The sequence below is a fragment of the Corythoichthys intestinalis genome, chromosome 6 (assembly GCF_030265065.1).
Source record: "Corythoichthys intestinalis isolate RoL2023-P3 chromosome 6, ASM3026506v1, whole genome shotgun sequence".
NCBI classification, from domain to species: Eukaryota; Metazoa; Chordata; class Actinopteri; order Syngnathiformes; family Syngnathidae; genus Corythoichthys; species Corythoichthys intestinalis.
Genome location: NC_080400.1, coordinates 23,504,233 through 23,522,848, shown reverse-complemented (window position 1 = coordinate 23,522,848; position 18,616 = coordinate 23,504,233). Strand labels below are relative to the sequence as shown.

Here is an 18,616-nt window from a genome sequence, read left to right as displayed (position 1 = left end):
CCTGCGTATGCGTGGATTACTCAAGCCTTACAAAACATCCACTGGCCTACTGCATGTGGATGAGTGGAGGCAACCCTCCGGATAATGAGGCGTCACGTTAGGTTTCACCTTGCCGTTTTCACATGTGAAATGGAGCAGTTTCAATAACTTCTGAGAGTGGAAAAAAGGTTGCGTATTTGTTTATTCACGCACTCCACCTGAGGCGGTTTTGATTTCATTTGCAACTTTATAACCTTCAGTATTTCATTTATTCACGTTCCCTTCCTTGTCCTTCACTGACCTTGTTTCTGTAGCTCTGATTCACTCCTACTCCCCCTCGGTCTCTTTGAGTACTTTCCACCTGTCAGCTTTGATTTCCTTCATCTATTTCTTCACCCGTTTTCTTTTCTCTGCAGTCTTATCACCTGTCTACCTTTTGTACGTATGCATCTCTTCGTTCTCCTCTATTACCTTCCTTTTTGTGCATATTCCCATAAGTCAAAAAGCAAGAGTCGGGTCATTAAAATGAGACTGCTTCTTTAAACCGGAATACAAATACACACACTAGCCACTTCATCAGGTATAATTTTCCAATCCAAAGGGATCCAGTCAAAGATGTGCATAATTTAAATTGGAAGATAACAAGAAACAAATGTACATACATTTTTGAAAACCGCCAACAATTGCATCTCAGATGTGACTAAAAAAAAAAAAGACAAGTTCACTGCTTTTACTCAAAAACATAACATTAAAAAAGAAAAAAAATCTTATTTCTTACTTTAAAATGTCATTACGCTATATAACACATACTTAAAAGTTAGGTGTGTAGTTGAATTTCCATTTGTGTCAACTAGAGCTGAAACGAATACTTGAGCAACTTGAGTTTAAAAATGGATCAGAGTAATTTTATTCACCCCGAGGAATCGTTTAATTTTGCCAGCTCTAAGGATCACGTTTTGCCCGGACTACTTTATTGCAGGACAACGCCCTGACGTCACGTGCGGAGAGGAAGAAGCAAAAAAAAAAAAAAAAAAAAAAAAAACCTTACTGCAGCTGACAGCCGCTGCAAACTACGCCGACGTTGCTAAAAACTACGCCCGCATGATGTGATCTTCTAGTGTGGTAGCAGGTAGTGTCCAATGCGTCTCATAGATATCGTATGCATTTAGGACTAGATGCGAAATGACAGACTCGGCCGCGTCTGGGCAGTGTTAGTAAACAGCCGCCATCTTTAAGCGCTAATAAATATAACGTTACTGTCACTCGCTTACGTAACGTTAGCCCTTCGGAGGGCTAGGTTTCTATTGAATATGACTGCTGTCGATGCGTGGCTAACGTGTCTTACATCCAGGCCTTATTTAATCTGTTAAAACACAGCGCTGTAGAGTGATGAGGGTGTAAAATTAAAACATAATAAAGCTAACTGTCAGTTTTAGTTCAGTTGTCATTGCTGAATAAAACACCAGGTAGCACTGGTCCCTAATGTGCGCCAATACAGCAGGTATCATACATTTATTTTGAACACTGCAAAAACTCAAAATCCTATCAGTACTTACAGTTTAGACTAACTTAAAACCTAACTGGAACTTAAAAATAGCTTGACACAAATGGAAATTCAATTGAAACACGTGGGAAAAACACGTAGCTTTCAGGTGATGTGTGTTATCAAGCGTAATTACATTTTCAGGTAAGAAATATGTTGTTTTTTTTATAAGAGCTAGAAGTTTTTTGAGTGAAAGCAGTGATTTTTTTTTTTCTAGTCACATCTGAGATGCAATTGTTGCCTGTTTTCAACAATGTACATCGAAAATAAAGACATTGATTGACTGAAAAAGGTTCAATATTGGATTAAATGTCTTGTTTTCTCATGTATAATTATAATTGCTCTTTACCTTAAAAAAAGTTTTATCTGATTAATCGATAGAATTTTCAGTCGATTGCTCGATTACTAAAATATTTGATAGTTGCAGCCCTACTGTCAACCTATTTTTAAGTTAATTTTTAAGTCTAAATTGTAAGTAATAGGATAGGATTTTGAGTTTTTGCAGTATTCAAAATAAATGTACAATTTGCACATTAGGCACCAGTGCTACTTGTTTTATCGATCAATGACTGCTGAGCTAAAATTGACAGTTAGCTTTATTATGTTTTTAGTTTACACACTTATCACTTTACAGCGCTGTTTTTATACAGATTAAATAAAGACTGTATGAAAGACACGTTAGCCACACATCGAGAGTAGTCATAATTAATAGAAACCTAGCCCTCCGCAGGGCTAACGTTACATGAGCAAGGTACAGTAACGTTAATCTTATTTATTAGCACTACGTTAACTTAAGTTTCCCTTGTCCTGAGTATTGCTCCTCTGCTTTCGGAACCCGACCCAGGTTTCATGGACGGTCATCGGTCGCGGTGTCCAGCCGGGGGCGCGGAAGCGTCGGCGGGGCCGTGGTTAGCCGGGGCCAGGCGGGTGTAGTGTTATGCAAGCGCTGTCTTAGAGTGAATACATGAAACAGTGTTCGCTTTGGTCTCCAGCTTGAAATGCTCCCACTCTTTTGACATTTTCTGCTTTTTGTTGGCGCCTTTCTCTTAGCTTTCGTCAGCTTCTTCGTCGTTACCTCTTTATTCATTCGTGGTTGAAATCAAATATATCTGCCGCCTCTCTCTTCTTCCTCTACGCACGTGACGTCAGCGCTTTGTGCCACATTAAAAGTAATCCAGGCAAAACGTGATGTTTAGCGCTGGCAAAATTGAACGATTCATCGAGGCGTAGAAAATTTCTCAATCAATTTTTTAAAATCCATTTACTAGAATTATTCGAGTAATTATTTCAGCTGTAAACATGTTTTTGTCAAAATACACCATTGAGAAATATTCTTAGAAGAATTAGCGTTATCAGAGTAACTGCATGCCCATCTAGACAAACAAAATTCAGTAGGCTTCATATTGAGTAATAACTAATTAACAAATTCCAACACTATATTCACACTGATTGTAGCATTTCTAACCCATTACACGTTTAACAAATGTTCTATTTGCATACTGACATGCTTACCTTTCTGTGCCATGTCAATGGTGTATTTTCACTCACCTAATTTTCAGAATATGAACCCCCATCCCAATTCTGAATTCTGGGATTTATATTCCAGTGCATTTCATAGATGGATATTTACAGGCTAATGAGCTGCATGTCTTTTGGTGTATCCCCTCTAAGATAATGTGGATACCGCTAGCTTATAGTCCAGGGTGGTTGATATAGAAAAGAAATACTGAAGGTTGTTTGCTAAAAGTCACGGTCACGTTATAATCCAGAAATTACAAAGTGGGAAAAGATGGATGGATGGATACTTGAAAATTGACACTTGCTATTAAATATGAATTTTCATCCTATAGCTGCCGGAATTGAACTTTTTTTTTTTTTTTTTTTTTTTTTAAGTCAAAATAACACTAATTATTAATTTTAACAATACTTTTACTCCTAATCACTACAGTATATAGTGAGAAAAAATGTCATGTAATTTTGACTTATGACACCCTCAAATGTTTTTCACCAAAAATGTAATTTCACTCTTTCATCTTCCATACCACTATGATTTTTTTCCATTTTTTCTTCCCCTCCTTTTTAAAGGAGACAAAAAAATTAAATACGAAGAAATGTTAAATGTTGAACAAAAGAAATTTAAATAAAAGTGGAACTTTTTAGATGTAATAGTTTTTTTCTCCCCCTACTTGTGCTGTCAGCCCCCAAGTGCAAAGTAATTACCACACAAATAAACTAAATATTTCCAGATCTATTCAATAACTGGCTTTTGAGGAAAAAAAAAACAACAACAACAACAAAAATGTTTTTGTCAGTTTTTCGCATATAAAAAAACAAAAAACAAACCTTGAATCAACTCCTAATATTGCCTACCACAAAGCTATCATTAGCCACGTTTACATGCTGACTTTTATTCATACCGATTCAAATCATTCCGAATGGAAATTTCAGATCAGCTGTTTACATGTCACTTCATCTATTCCGATCCAGCGTTTACATGTGTCTGCCTTTATTCCGAAAGGACATTTGACAACTGCCGTCTGACATGCGCAGATTAATCAAAACAAAGCGTCACGTTGCAAAACATGGAGATCGATCGTCAGAGTGCTGCTGTTTTAACTTTAACCCACTTGTTGTGTTTGTGGGGTCGTATCCGCTTCTGCTGTTTTGCTCTTTTGCCTTGTAGTAGCCGGTTGTCAGCGTTTTCCACCGATTTCTAATCTGGTCAACGCTCCGGTCTATTCCGGCTTCGTGTAACCTCTCGTGAACTTTTTTAAATAGTTCACTGTTCCTCGTTTTACGCCCGTCTAAGCGAGCAATTATATTCAATTCTTTTAAAGTTTGAATTAAATACAATCTTTCCGCCGGACTCCAATTAGGTGCGCTGTGCTTGGAAGCCATGTTGCAAGTGACGTTACTTACATCACCAAGTGACGTCACCACGTCAGTACGGAGCATGTGCAGAAAGAACGCAACCAGACACCATTCCGCTTCCCTGTTTACATGATATAATTTTACTTCTAATCGGTTTGGGAAAAGGAATATTCCACCCCTGTGAATCGGAATGAAATTCCATTCGGTTTGGGCCTGTTCATTCCGAATGAGGTGTTTATATGGAACACATTTATTCGGTTTGAACAAATATTCCGATTGTAATTGGAATATTTGGCTCCATGTAAACGTGGCAATTGACTGCTAGCCGTCCAGTAAAAATAAATCGGATGTCTATCGTTGTCATTGGAAATGAGTGACTTCAATTCACTTAAAGGTCTCAATTTTCATTTTGGGAAAACCTAAGATCACTTGAGTCAGAATTGGCTATGTAAAATAAAGTTGTAGCTAATGAAGTGGTCAATGAGTGCATTTCTCGCACATACAAACAAAAGCGATTAAGTTAACGCAATAGAACAGCCGTATGTCACGGATGAGGGGGAAATGAGTAACAATGTATTATGAGGTTTTCGTAGCTGCTGTAAGCCAAACTTATCTGCTATCTGTGTCTGCAATCTGCGGCTATAATGGTGCTTGCAGGAAATTACGATACTGTGCTGACACAGTGTTTGTCACCTTAGTGTCGGTTGATAATGAACGAGCATTGTGAAGCTGGCTCTGAGCTTGCCAGGCTGACCCACATCCTTACCCTCTGGTACAAAAATTCCTACAGCTAAGCACTCGCCTGTATACCTCTTTTCATCTTAACTTCTTTCAAAATATCTTCAATAAAATATTCTTTGTAAAGAATAACAACAATCGTTGCTCTGATCCCGAGCCAGATTCAATCTTAAGAAGAAAAAATCCTTATCTGACGATTATTCCAACTGATTGTTCATTTTCTTAATAGTGGCTCTTTCATAGACACACAATGTACTTTTTTTTTTTCCCCCATCTTTATTTTTTATACGTCACAGCGAAGTTCTTGTGACCTTGGGAATAATGCTAGTGTTGTATTTTGTTATTCTGCAGCTTTTAGGCAAGCAGTGGTATTAGATAAATCCACTGCATGTTGCAGTTATCTGCCATCAGCTCTGTACGTTCCCAAACGTGATAGCTCCGGTTTTGCTGTGGGTGCAGACGTGTTATGTGTGCGCCTGTGCGGGCATATCTGTTGGCCGTGTGAGCCTACACAGTGAGGCAAAGGGCAGCACCCGCCGACCCGGCTGTCGCCATGGTGAGCGATGAAATCAGCCTTCAAGCGGCTTAGCCTATGGAGAGTGTTTTTGTATTATCGACTGATGCAGGATCAGCTGGAGCACAGTCCCACTGTGACATGTGGCGAAGCTGCGACCAGTTAACCTGCTGGCACATTAATGACACTTAGCTCATGTGCTTGCTGTCTCATAGGGACTGTATGCATTCATATCATCCTATTCTTTGGCGCTATCGATTATAGCAGGGTTTCTGTGAGGTCTTAAAAAGTCTGAAATGTAATAATCTCGATAAAGTTTCCTAAAAGTCATTGAATTTAATTTGGTTTGTCTTGAATTCCTTAACTTTTAAATTGGGACTGAGAAATTTATGACATTTCAGTATTTAGGTTTTTTTTGCAAGATTGATTGATTGATTGATTGATTTCGAGCCATAATAATGAAATACAACAAGAGTGGGGGAAAAAACAACAATAATAACAGTAATGATGAGTTATAACAAAATTGATAACAAACACATACATACAGTATGTTGCTTGAAAAGGAGTGGGAAGAAGCCGAGCTTTTTTTGGGTCCCACCCAAAATTCTCAAAAAAATTCCATGAGAATACAGTCACTTCCCAGTGTCGTCATCATCATCAAGTCATCACTATCATTACCGCCATCATCGTCGTCATCACCGCTGTCCCTATATATTGATCAGTCAAGAGTCCAGATATATATGTAATAACAGCTTTACTGGTGCTCATAGTGATAACAGTTGTTCTTGAGATGTGTATTATTCATTATCCAATGTTACTTGCGGACCTGCTGCCAGAGGGAAGCAACCCCCAGGCAACAGGACCACCCATTGCTAAATGTCCTAACTAGGTTAATTGTGAAATTTGCCGCGGAACTGATGATTAAATTATATTCTAAGCAGTGTTATTATTGTTGATTTCAAAAAGTAATTAATTACAGTTACAAATTACTTTTCCCAAAAAGTTATTGAGTCAATAACTCAGTTACCTCATTGTAAGAGTAATTAGTTACTCAGCAAAGTAGCTGACATTACTTTTCATGCTCTACACATTATTACGTTACATTCCATAACATCTTTCACATCAACATTCTATAACATTTTTCTCATCAAATATGTTTATATTAACTGACCGAAGCCTTTTTGTTTCATGTTGTTCTGAACCAGCACTTGTGTGGATCGTCACACCCTTAATATATATATAAATATATTTTTCAATATGCAGGTAAGTCTCTGAATATCCTGCCTTTGCTCTAGTGGTTTTGATTAAAAAAACATCACACAAGGTTCATTGATACGTCATTCAAGATAAGTTTAGGGCAAGTAACTATATTTGAAATATTATATTGTAGCATCTACAAGGGCAACGCCAACTGGGTGATGATAAAGCATACTCAAAAGGAAAACAATACATTATTTTCAATTAACTGTACCCACCTGGATGCCACGAACTATATGCAAAAAAAGAGTTGCCCAAGAGTTTAAGATGATGCTCGCCACGCTAATTGCTAATGCTAATGGGAACGCGAATGCGATGCTAACGCTCCGAGTCACCTAGCATCCCGTTTGCAACGGCGTCACCCCCCCCCCCCCCCCCCCCGCTCTGCTACCTCCCAGGTAGCTGTGATAAAATCAGAAAACAAGCAGTTAATTCAACCAAATTGTAGTAACGCCGCTAACACGCCCCTGCACGTCTAACGCAGTTAGTAACAACACTGATTCTAAGTAGTTTTAAAAAGGCCTTAAAGAGAAAAAAAATCACTTGATGAATCCTGTAGGAACCCTGTACAGGTGAAAAACGCAAATCCATCAGTCCATCACTTTTTCACATCTTGTATTACGTCCTTATTATGGCTATGATTTAGAACTGTGGTACAGATGCGCTAACTTTTCTGTTCAAGATGTGCTTTCAGAATAACATTTGACTCGTATTTAACTTTGTAAGTATTATTTTTTTTCTAGTGAAAGAAAAATGTCTAATCCTTCTTTTTGTAGGCTTGGGAACAGTCAGTCAAAAATCTCTAAAACACCTGAAATTTTTAGGAACTGTTCTTTGAAAATGGCTGGTAGAAAACACATTAAAGATAGCCCTCTATATATTTTTTAATGTTGATTTTTTGTTAGCAACAAAGTTAAAAAGTTTATGCTCAGCAGTTATCTGAAGTGACATGCAGTTAGTTCCTGGGTGACGAAGTACCCGATTTACGTGATTTCGACTTTACGATGCCGGGTTAGGGTTTATCTCCAGTCGTTTTTTTTGTTAAGTGGCGTAATAGGTAGCACCTTTCGGACTTATGTACCGCTAAATTCCCATGTAATGTGACATGAGATTTACCAGTCTCATGGCTTTCAGACATGGGGAGATGTACCGGGAAGTACCCGGCTTGGACATTTTCAAAAGCGTGTTGGTGACTCGGCACTCTCTGTACAGAGAGGGAGGGGGACAAGATTTTATAACCTGTACGTTACGTAATTTTTTGTCGGCAACAAAGATGGACGATAGACTGTCTTTTCCTCGGCTCTAAGATCCAGTACGAATTTAATTTTGTTATGTATTCAGTTTAATTTTGTGATCTTTCCAGTTTTTCCCAGTTTTCCGTTTTTCGCTTTTCATCTTGCTACCAAAAAAGAGGAAATGACAATTGGCTCGCCATGATATTCAGATCATCAGCCTTCACGCTGTGACCGGGAATTAACTGGTTGTTTTCATCAATGCCCCGTCCTGGTTAAGTCCCGGACATTATACTAGGCGCGACCCGGTTATTGTCTGTGTCAGTTGACCCATGAAACTACTTTCAGAAATAAGGGCTACTTGTTTAAATGCCGGATTTAACCGAAGTTCAGCATATGTCTAAAAGGGGCGTTTATTGGACACTTTTCAGCTCTGTATTCTTCAAAACGCACAATCCAATCTAGTACAACATGCAAGAACCATCTCATTCAAGTCTAGTAGTTTTGAGATGCTGAGCGTTCATACTCCTTGTCTTCATCCTGCTTTATAGTTTAATCCTTTCATCTTTGCACCGAACATCAACCCCTCCCCCACCATTGCTCTCATCCTTGGGTGTTTACTGTTACCATTTACCCTCCTATCCTTTGCCACAATTTCACTTTCTGTTTTTCTCTTGTCTGCTTTGAAAAGCTTTTGTGGATAATTGATTGAGAAACCGAGGAGGTCGATGCTGTACGCCTTGACTGAAAGCTCTCAGCCTAAGCCCTCTTACCTCCCTATCTTTCTTGCCTTCGTCGATTCTCCTTTGTCTCTATCAAAAATTTGAATGGGCAAATTCAGTGATGACAAGTAGATAATGAAAAATTGTTATTTATCATTCACAGACGTTACTGTCCTATGGCTACACCGGACATATGATCGATATCTTTCAACAATTAAAAAAAAAAAACTAAATGAAAAGTAGAAAAATGTGAAGGTTAAATCCTTTTCATGCGTGATGTGGAGGCTTTAGCATGTCCAGCTCAACTCAGCCAGTATCAAAGCTAAAATCCATTATCACATACAGTGGTACCTCTACTTAAGAAATGAATTGGTTCTGGAAGTAGTGTCTTTACTTGAAAATTCTGTAAGTAGAGACGCGTTTTCTATGTAAATGCCCTAATCCGTTCCAAGCCCCCCCAAAATTCAGACATAAATCTTTTATAGTGCTCAAAACATGTAACAAATACATTTTACAATTGGATTATTACACAATAAACATAAAATCAGTGTTGTGCATACTATAAAAAAACAACAATAAAAATAAAAGTATCACTCATGTGAAGCTGTCGCAACATGAGGGGCAAATGAAGAGGATGCTGGGATATACACATACAGTAGAGGTCTTTCTGAGCCAATTGGATGCCAGGAATGCTAGACAATAGCCAATGGCCGAGCAGCTAAAAGTATGTTCCTTTTTGGTAAACTCTGGAAGCGGCGAGTACCAGCCATACTGTATTTTTGCCTTTCGGATCCTGAAATTTCTTTCGTAACAAGAGTCGATATTTTTCCGTTATGGCGTGTCTTCACCTGAACATTCTGTGGTTGGGGACCCCTGTTCAAGATGACTCAAGAATGAAAGAAGGGATTACAGTGATTCCTCGCTATCTCGCGACTCAACTTTCGTGCCCTCAGTGCATCGAGGATTTTTAAGAAGCATCTTGTTATAAGAATGAAGCCCCTTTCACACACATCCTGGGAAATTCCCATGTAAAGTGACACAGGATTTACTCGTGTCATTGCTTTCACGCATGTTGGACACTTTTACAGACTTGTCCCGTGTTGCCCACTTAACGCTCTCTGTGAGGGGAGGGCTGCTGTTGCGATTTTATAACCTGGACATTACATAATTTTTGGTTGGCATTGGCTGTCACATTATGTTGGTCAGATGGTGTTTTGTTACAAATTCAGTTGTGTTCCAGACGTCGTCCCTGCAGCCAATTTAAGCTCATCAAGACTGTATTTAAGCCCAGGCGATCCAAGAGACGGGTGCTGAGATATTAACTTGCTGGGTGCCATTTGACCCCATTGTGCTTTCGAATTTTGTGCATTTCCTAGCTTGTTCATCTGCCGCCCTTGTTTTGAAATCCCCTACATTGTGCTGGTATTTGTTTCGTTTTCTTATCGACTCTCTGCCTACAGCTTAGGTTAGTATTATTGATCCCCGTCGACCTACTGTCACGGACCCATTGTGTTATTCCCCCTTTTCCACGATCGCGTGTATTTTTGTTTGTATTTAATAAACCCTTGAACGCTCCCTCTGTTGTTTTTTGCTTTGATGTACAACCTTGTTTCTGCAGTTGCAGACCTTAACATTGGCAACAAAATAAACCACAGAATTCCAAATATGGACGATGGACTCTCTTCCTGGGCTCTACGATCCAGTAGCGAGTTCATTTAGTTGTTTTCAGTTTAATTTAGCTATTTCCAGCTTGCTATGTTAATAATTGTGATGTTTACCGCTTTTCGTCTTACTGCGAATAAAGACTAAGTGACGATTGGCCCGCCATGATATTTATGTCATCAGCTATCGTGCTGTGACCCGTGAATTTAACGCCTGCTTTCACACACACAGCTTTTTGGGAAAGTCCCGGACATTATACTAAGACGCGTCAAATGTCCGCGTCATCTCCGTGTCAGTCGACCCGGGAAATTGCTTTCACATGTAAGGGCTGTTCAGGTGTTTGTGAAAGGGGCTTGTTCTAAAAACATTTTTATGTACACTTTATTTATATTATTTATTCTTTTTTTAAAAAATTTTTTTATGTACCTTATTTTTTGGACTATAATTCGCACCTGAGTATAAGTCGAACCAGTCATAAAATGCCCAACGAAAGGAAAAAAACATATAAGTCGCAACGGAGTATAAGTTGCATTTTTGGGGACAATGTACTTGATAAAATCCAACACATAGAACAGATATGTCGTCTTGAAAAGCAATTTAAAATGAAAATATAAGAGAGAACAACATGCTGAATAAGTGTACAGTATGATAATGTTACATGATGCATTAACAAAGAAATAAGAACGTGGCCGGTATGTTAATGTAACATAGCTATTAAGAGTTATTCAGATAACTGTAGCATAAAGAACATGCTAACAAGTTTACCATACCATCAGTGTCACTCCAAAACACCAAAATAACATTTGAAATGATATAATAACATGTTTAATTAATTTAATTTCACACATAACTCGCTCAAGAGTTGCACCCCCAACCAAACTATGAAGAAAAAAAAAAAAAAAAAAAAAACTGTGACTAATAGTCCCAAAAATACGGTCCGTCATTTATATTGTTTCAAACTATATGTTCTAATTTTAACATATGCATTTATAGGATTTTATATACACTTATTGATATTATATGTACACAAAAATATGTTAAAAATGGGGTTTACAGTACTTCGCAGTTTTTTACTTTACCCGGTTGGTTCTGGTCCCCATGAACAGCAATCATTGTATTACCAAACTTGCAGGATATATTTCTTATATAAAACAGAAGAGGTGATTGAAATTCAAGAGTTAAGAGGTCAAAGGTCACAGAGGTCAAAAGGAATTTTGCGATCACTTGATAACGAATTAGCCTATTTAACTAAAACCTGCAGGGTAGGTGATAAAATGAGAAGACAAAGGGTCAAAGACCACAGAGGTCAGAAATATGGCGACGCTTTGAATTTGGCTGCTCTCTGAGTGCTCCTCCAGTTATTAAATGTTTTCAATTTTTGTGATAATCAAGCTTTTCAGTGGCAGCTTTTTGAAAATTACGACGTAAAACTTTTTTTCTATACTTCATAGTTTAGCAGTAATAAATGAAACCAAACATCAAACAAACTGCTTCCTCAAAGGAAAGTTAACTATGTTGCGACTACAGCGATTCACGCTGCTCTTGATGTTTTTCATGTGCTGTCAGCAGGTAATAAAGACCAACAGCGGCCACCTTAACAAGCGTTTAACGTAAACCTCAAGACATCACACTTGACTGTGTCTTTTGTTTGACATTAAACGCCAGGAAACATACCCTACAAGCACACTTCAAGAGAATCCAAGGTGGAAAGTATTCGGTGGAAAATATGAGCAATTAGTTTTCTCTCCTTGTATTTTTTTACACCCGAGTTTCCACAGTGCTGCCTTGAAACATCTATTAATCAGTCTCTAATGTAGAGCATTAAACAATTTTTTGTCAACAAGGACAAGTGTGAATCTTCATGTCCTGTTAACATTTGGTACTCAGGTAACCTTCGCTCATCTCTGAGCATCGGCTGCCTCAGCAGTGCTTTCTGTGTTTATAAATGCTTTACTGTGGGGTGTTGTAGAAATGACTAGGGCTGTCAAACGATTAAAATTTTTAATCGACTTAATCACAGCTTAAAAATTAAGTAATCATAATTGCAATTCAAACCATCTCTAAAATATGCCATATTTTTCTGTAAATTATTGTTGGAATGGAAAGATAAGACACAAGACGGACATAAACATTCAACATACTGTACATAGGTACTGTATTTGTTTATTATAACAATAAATCCACAAGATAGCATTAACATTATTAACATTCTTTCTGTTAAAAGGATCCACGGATAGAAAGACTTGTAGTTCTTAAAAGATTTTTAAAAAATTGAGTACAAGTTATAGTAATTTCATATATAAAACCCCGCTTAATGTTTTCGTTTAATAAAATTTGTAAAATTTTCAATTAAAAAAAATAAATAATAGCTCGTCATTGTTGACGTCGCCAAGCGGGGTGTCACATGGGCTCCCTGCCGGTCTTCCACAGTGTCTTTAACTACATAAGGTAGTGATTGAAATATACAAAGGGGTCAATGGCGAGTTTTAAATTAGAGATCTAGCCAAGCAAAGTCTTAAGTTTTACAGTGCCCTCCACAATTATTGGATTTATAATAATTATGTGTTTTTTGGCTTCTAATATTTTTTTTCCTAAATAATATGGGACCTTAATGGGGAAAAAAAAGAGAAAAATCCAACCTTCAATACAAGTGCATTTATTCAGTGGGGGAAAAATCCCACATAAAGAAATAATTATTTGACATCAAATAATGTGTGTCACAATTATTAGCACCATAGGTGTTAATACTTTGTACAACCCCCTTTTGCCAACAAAACAAGTATGGGGTACTGTGAAGTATGGGGGTGGGTCAGTGATGCTGTGGGGCTGTTTCGCTTCCAAAGGTTCTGGGAACCTTGTTAGGGTGCATGGCATCATGAATGCTTTGAAATACCAGGACATTTTAAATCAAAATCTGTTGCCCTCTGCCCGAAAGCTGAAGATGGGTCGTCACTGGGTCTTTCAGCAAGACGATGACCCTAAACATATGGCCAAATCTACACAGAAATGGTTCACCAGACACAAAATCAAGCTCCTCCCATGGCCATCTCAGTCCCCAGACCTCAACCCTATTGAAAACCTGTGGGGTGAGCTGAAGAGGAGAGTACAGAGGAGAGGACCAAGGTCTCTGGATGATTTAGAGAGATTCTGCAAAGAGGAATGGCTGAAGATCCCTCTTTCTGTCTTTTCCCATCTTGTGAAACATTATAGGAGAAGATTAGGTGCTGTTTTGTTGGCAAAAGGGGGTTGTACAAAGTATTAACACCAGGGGTGCTAATAATTGTGACACACATTATTTGATGTCAAATAATTATTTCTTTATGTGGGATTTTTTCCCCACTGAATAAATGCACTTGTATTGAAGGTTGGATTTTTCTCTTTTTTTCCATTAAGGTCCCATATTATTTAGAAAAAAAAATTATTAGAAGCTAAAAAACACATAATTATTATAAATCCAATAATTATGGAGGGCACTGTATATGTATTTTGCATAGCTATTTTGATTGGGAATGCCAGTTCTCTTTGCATTGGGTGCTTTTCTTTTTGTGAACATTATTTTTTTGAGAGATAGGAATATTATTTTTTATTGTGCTTTCTCTAAATGATACTGTAGCGACCTAACCGTTCCGCCAAATGCATGATGGGAAGTTGGGTAACCATGGCTGTCAGTGGTGGCTGCAAATGGTACTGTATATGTTCTGCGTTGTGTTCAACAAAGCATGTTATGAAAAAGACGTCAGATGTCCTTCTTCCCCACGTCGCTCGCCACAATAGTTATGTTTGTTGTGAAAGAGATGCCAAAGCTTATGCCAATAAAAGGTGCGTTCCAATGAATGCCTGTGTCCACTCGCATTTCTCTGCCTTTTCGCTCTCAATGTGCCAAAACGTCGTCATTGTAAACTGTTTGAGGAAATGCATCAGCGGGTCATTCTGTGCACGCGTTAAATGTGTCAAATATTTTAATGTGATTAATTTAAAAAATTAATTACCGCCCGTCAACGCGATACATTTCACAGCACTAGAAATGACATGTAACTATGGGCAACCTTGGATCTTTAACGCTCAAGTATCCAAACCATTTTGTTTCTGTTTACCAGGCTTGAGCACTGAGGGGATCTACAGGGTTAGCGGGAACAAGGCGGAGATGGAGAGCATGCAACGTCAATTTGACCAAGGTATGTTATCTTCCACTTACTGAACTTTTTGATAAGACTGTGCCAATACAAGTCCTTGGTTTACGATGGTCCTAAAATACACAACTTCAAGGTTACGATCTTAATTGAAGGAACTAGTATTTGGCAGGGAGGTGTAAGAATAGATATGACATTGCAAGTTGATTTGGTACCTTCTTCTATGTAGCGAAAGAGAATTTAGTGTGTCACAATTTGTCATTGCCATAGGTAATATATATATAATATAAATAATTTTTGACCAAATATGTGACTGGACCATTTACTACAGCACATCTGATCTCTTATGGCACACATATGGCTACTGTAATAAAGGTAAATGGTGTGAAGTAATGTAGTCCAGCTACAAGTGTTCTTTATTTGCTTTTGCAAAACTTGAGCAACCCAACAGATTTGCTGCTCCCCTCTTCTCTAGAAATGTTCAGTCGATCCATTTTTTGTCTTTTTGACGAAATCATGACACTTGGCTATCAACTTTGTAAATGGTAGCTGCCTCCTTAGTTTTTTCCTGGCTCTCAATGTGCATGTGTGTGTGCATGTATGCCCATGCATGCGTCTTATAAGGTTAGGGGAGTTCATTATCTCCAGATTGGTTTGTTTAATGAAGCATATCATGTGTAAGATTGATAGCAAGAGTAGAAGCAGGCAGAATGCAAGTGAATAGACATGTAAATGAGTCCAACTCAAGGAATCGGACTCGAAGCAGTGCTGAATAATTCAAGACAGCCATTTTGATTGACACTTTGACAGCTAGTTATTCATTGAACTGTGTTTGCAGCGCTGTGGAACTGACCTGCATCAGGTTGCCAGCTGTTTCTAATATTTTGGTTACCTCCTTTAGCCAGATGACTAGGATAGAATGCTCCAATCACCTTGCAAAATGAGGTAATGTAGTTTTGAGGAGCACAAAACAAAGATCAAAGATGACTGTTATTTATTCATGATTGGACTCCAGCATATTTGTATTCTGAAGCCTCAAAAGCAAATACTTGGTAGTATGTACTCACATTTGAACTGATGAAAAAAAGCTGCACGACATGAAAAAATTAAGAAATTTTCATGTAATTTATATTCCCAATTAATGTATTTATACATGGGAACCTTAAAGATACAAGTAAAATTAATTCCCTGACTCATTTGTAACTCAAAAAAGTACCACACCCCTGGTAACAACCTCCCCAAACACACACACACAAAACAAAAGGTGTAATGTGTTTTTAATAAGAACACCAGCAATTTATAATACAGTGGCACCTCGATATCTGATCGCTTCGACACACGGATCTTTTCGACATCCGACGTAAAATTTGACTCGCCATTTGTTTCTACATCCGACGACATGCTCGAAAAACAACGATCTATGACAGCGCCGCAGTTTTTTTTCCTTGCAAGACGGACACACAGAAGATTTTCTTGCGAGAGCAATCAACATGGGTTCCAATAATGTTAGTGCAGGTGGTTAAAAAAAAGGAAAAAGGTGATGCTTACCATTGAAATGAAGTTGGAAATAATAACGTCGTGTGCGCATCCTTGAACTGGCTCGACAATATGGCCGTAGAATGTCTGCTGTCGACGGTCGTCCTCCGACCTCCGTTCGCCAGTCGTTCTAAGTTAAGGTGAAAATTATTATTGTGGTAACCTCGCCAAAGAAATTGCCAGCTTCGTCAGGTTTCTAGTCATTTATTCCATCAACTTGCAACACAACACGCCTACAGTCCCCCGCAGCTGACCATGTAAAGTGAAAGTGAAAAGTCCTCCCTCATTCTGGCACGTTAACCACGCGGTGCGTTCAGGTACACCACGCAAAATTACAACGGCCACATTAGTACCAGATTCGCTGCATTATTACACCTTATTATACATTAAGGTGTTATTAATATTATTACTATTAATGTATTATTATTCCATTTTTTATTCACAATTTAATTGTTTTGCTCTGTGTAATTGCTATTTGCAATAGTACCATCTGGTGCTGCAACGATTAATCGATTAACTTGAGTATTCGATTAGAAAAAAATATTCGAATTAAATTTATCGCTTCGAGTATTCGTTTAATTAAAGTGGTGTTGTAATGGTTTATTTTGAAAGTGTTTGCATTTAGTTTTATTGATTAGGGTGGATACACTGCCCTCTGGTCTGCCTCATTTTACATGGCTGAATCCAACTGCTCCCTGTTAAGACGAACATCAGCAAAGTTTTTGTTTAAGCTAATGTTTTTTAGGCATTTATAATTTAGTTTATAGGCATATTTAGCCGTTTTTTGTGGGAATATGTGTCTGAACCATTTGTTAAAAACATTGTTAAAAAAATGTTGGCATTTTATAGCATTTAAGCTAGTAGACTTTTGCTATGTATGTTAGCCAACTGTTCTTTTGTTATACATACATCCTCTTTTTTTTTTTTTTTTTTTAATACCGTTTGAGGCTCAGCTTAGGTATTTTAATTTTTAATGTTCCTTCTTCGATTACTCAATTATGCGAATTAACTAGTTCACCGATTAATCGACTACTAAAATAATTGATAGCTGCAGCCCTAGTAGCCTACCATCAGTATTTTTTAAGGATTTAGTGAAGGTTTTCAGCCAGTGGAACGAATTAATGGAATTATAATGAATTCTTATTGGAAAATCCTGCTCGACGTACAGTATGACCATTTTGACTTACAAACTAGGTCCTGGAATGAATTAACTTCGTATGTAGAGGTACCACTGTATTGTACTTTACAAACGCATACTTTTGGGATACAATTAAAAGATGTGAAGAATTTCAACCATTTCTTGCTATATTCGTGACCTGGCATAGAGACAATGAGATAAAAAGTAACACTGGTTCACTTTGTAAATTTTCTGATTTGATATTTCGTCATTAAATATTTAACAAACATTTTATTGATTCAAAGTTCCATTATTGTGAAATATGCACCGTACAATGTTAAAAATTGCATTTTGTAAAAGTTCAACTCAGACATTAGATATCTCAAAATATAGCAAAAACAATCATTCCGTTACCATTTTTGTGAATACTGTATCAACGTAGGGCTGAACGATATTCGAAAAAACTGACATTGTGACTTTTTGGGGCTTTGTGATATATATTGTGATGTTAAAACAAGAAGAATTTGGTAAGATACTTTGGTTGACTCACCATGACCACATTGTATTCATATAATACCGTTTATTCCAGGCTAAGGGGGTTAATTTGTGAATGATGATGCTTGCTGTATATAGAAGGCAGAGGTAGGTAGTAAAGCATTATATTTACTTGAGCAACTTTTTAAGAAAAATGGTACTTTTTACTTGAGTAGATTCGTGAAGAAGAAACGCTACTCTTACTCTACTACTTTGGGCTACACTAGAGTCATTTCATTTTTCCTCTTTATTCTACATATTGACTTTATTTGTGTCAGAGATGCTAACAGTAGCTCCACCAGTTTCACCAATGAGATGTCACAACATGACTCCATTATACCAATCAGACTTGCCGTTCTTCTATTACGCCAACCTGTTCAATCAAGTCATCTTTAAAGTATCGTAAATAGTTAAGTATTTGCTGTATGTGCTGAACCCCCCCCCCCCCCCCCCCAAACACATATTTTTAAAAATATAATAATAATAAAAATCAAACATTGTAAGCAGTTACTCGTTACCTGAGTATTCTTTTCACCAAATACTTTTTCACTTATACTTGGGTACATTTTTGGATGATAACTACTTTAACTTGAGTAATAATATTTTAAAGTAACACTACTCTTACTTAAAAACAGTTTTTGGCTACTCTGCCCAGCTCTGATAAAGGGATCCATGAGGCCAAGTCTCTGCACACTTGCTGCTATTATGAAGCCAAAAAAAAAAAAAAATTGCACGTCCTACGATAGGACGATTGCGCATGGAGACATTGCAATGGCGATGT

The 18,616-nt window shown here is 37.7% G+C and overlaps 1 protein-coding gene across 1 annotated transcript in view; it reads left to right on the top strand.

Annotated features, from left to right (window-relative positions):
- arhgap35a (Rho GTPase activating protein 35a) overlaps positions 1-18,616 on the top strand; it is a 137,093-nt gene that overhangs the window by 99,980 nt on the left and 18,497 nt on the right. Inside the window, exon 4 of the mRNA XM_057839590.1 lies at positions 14,616-14,693. Coding sequence (XP_057695573.1) covers positions 14,616-14,693 — 78 coding nt within the window. The remainder of the gene's footprint in view (positions 1-14,615; positions 14,694-18,616) is intronic.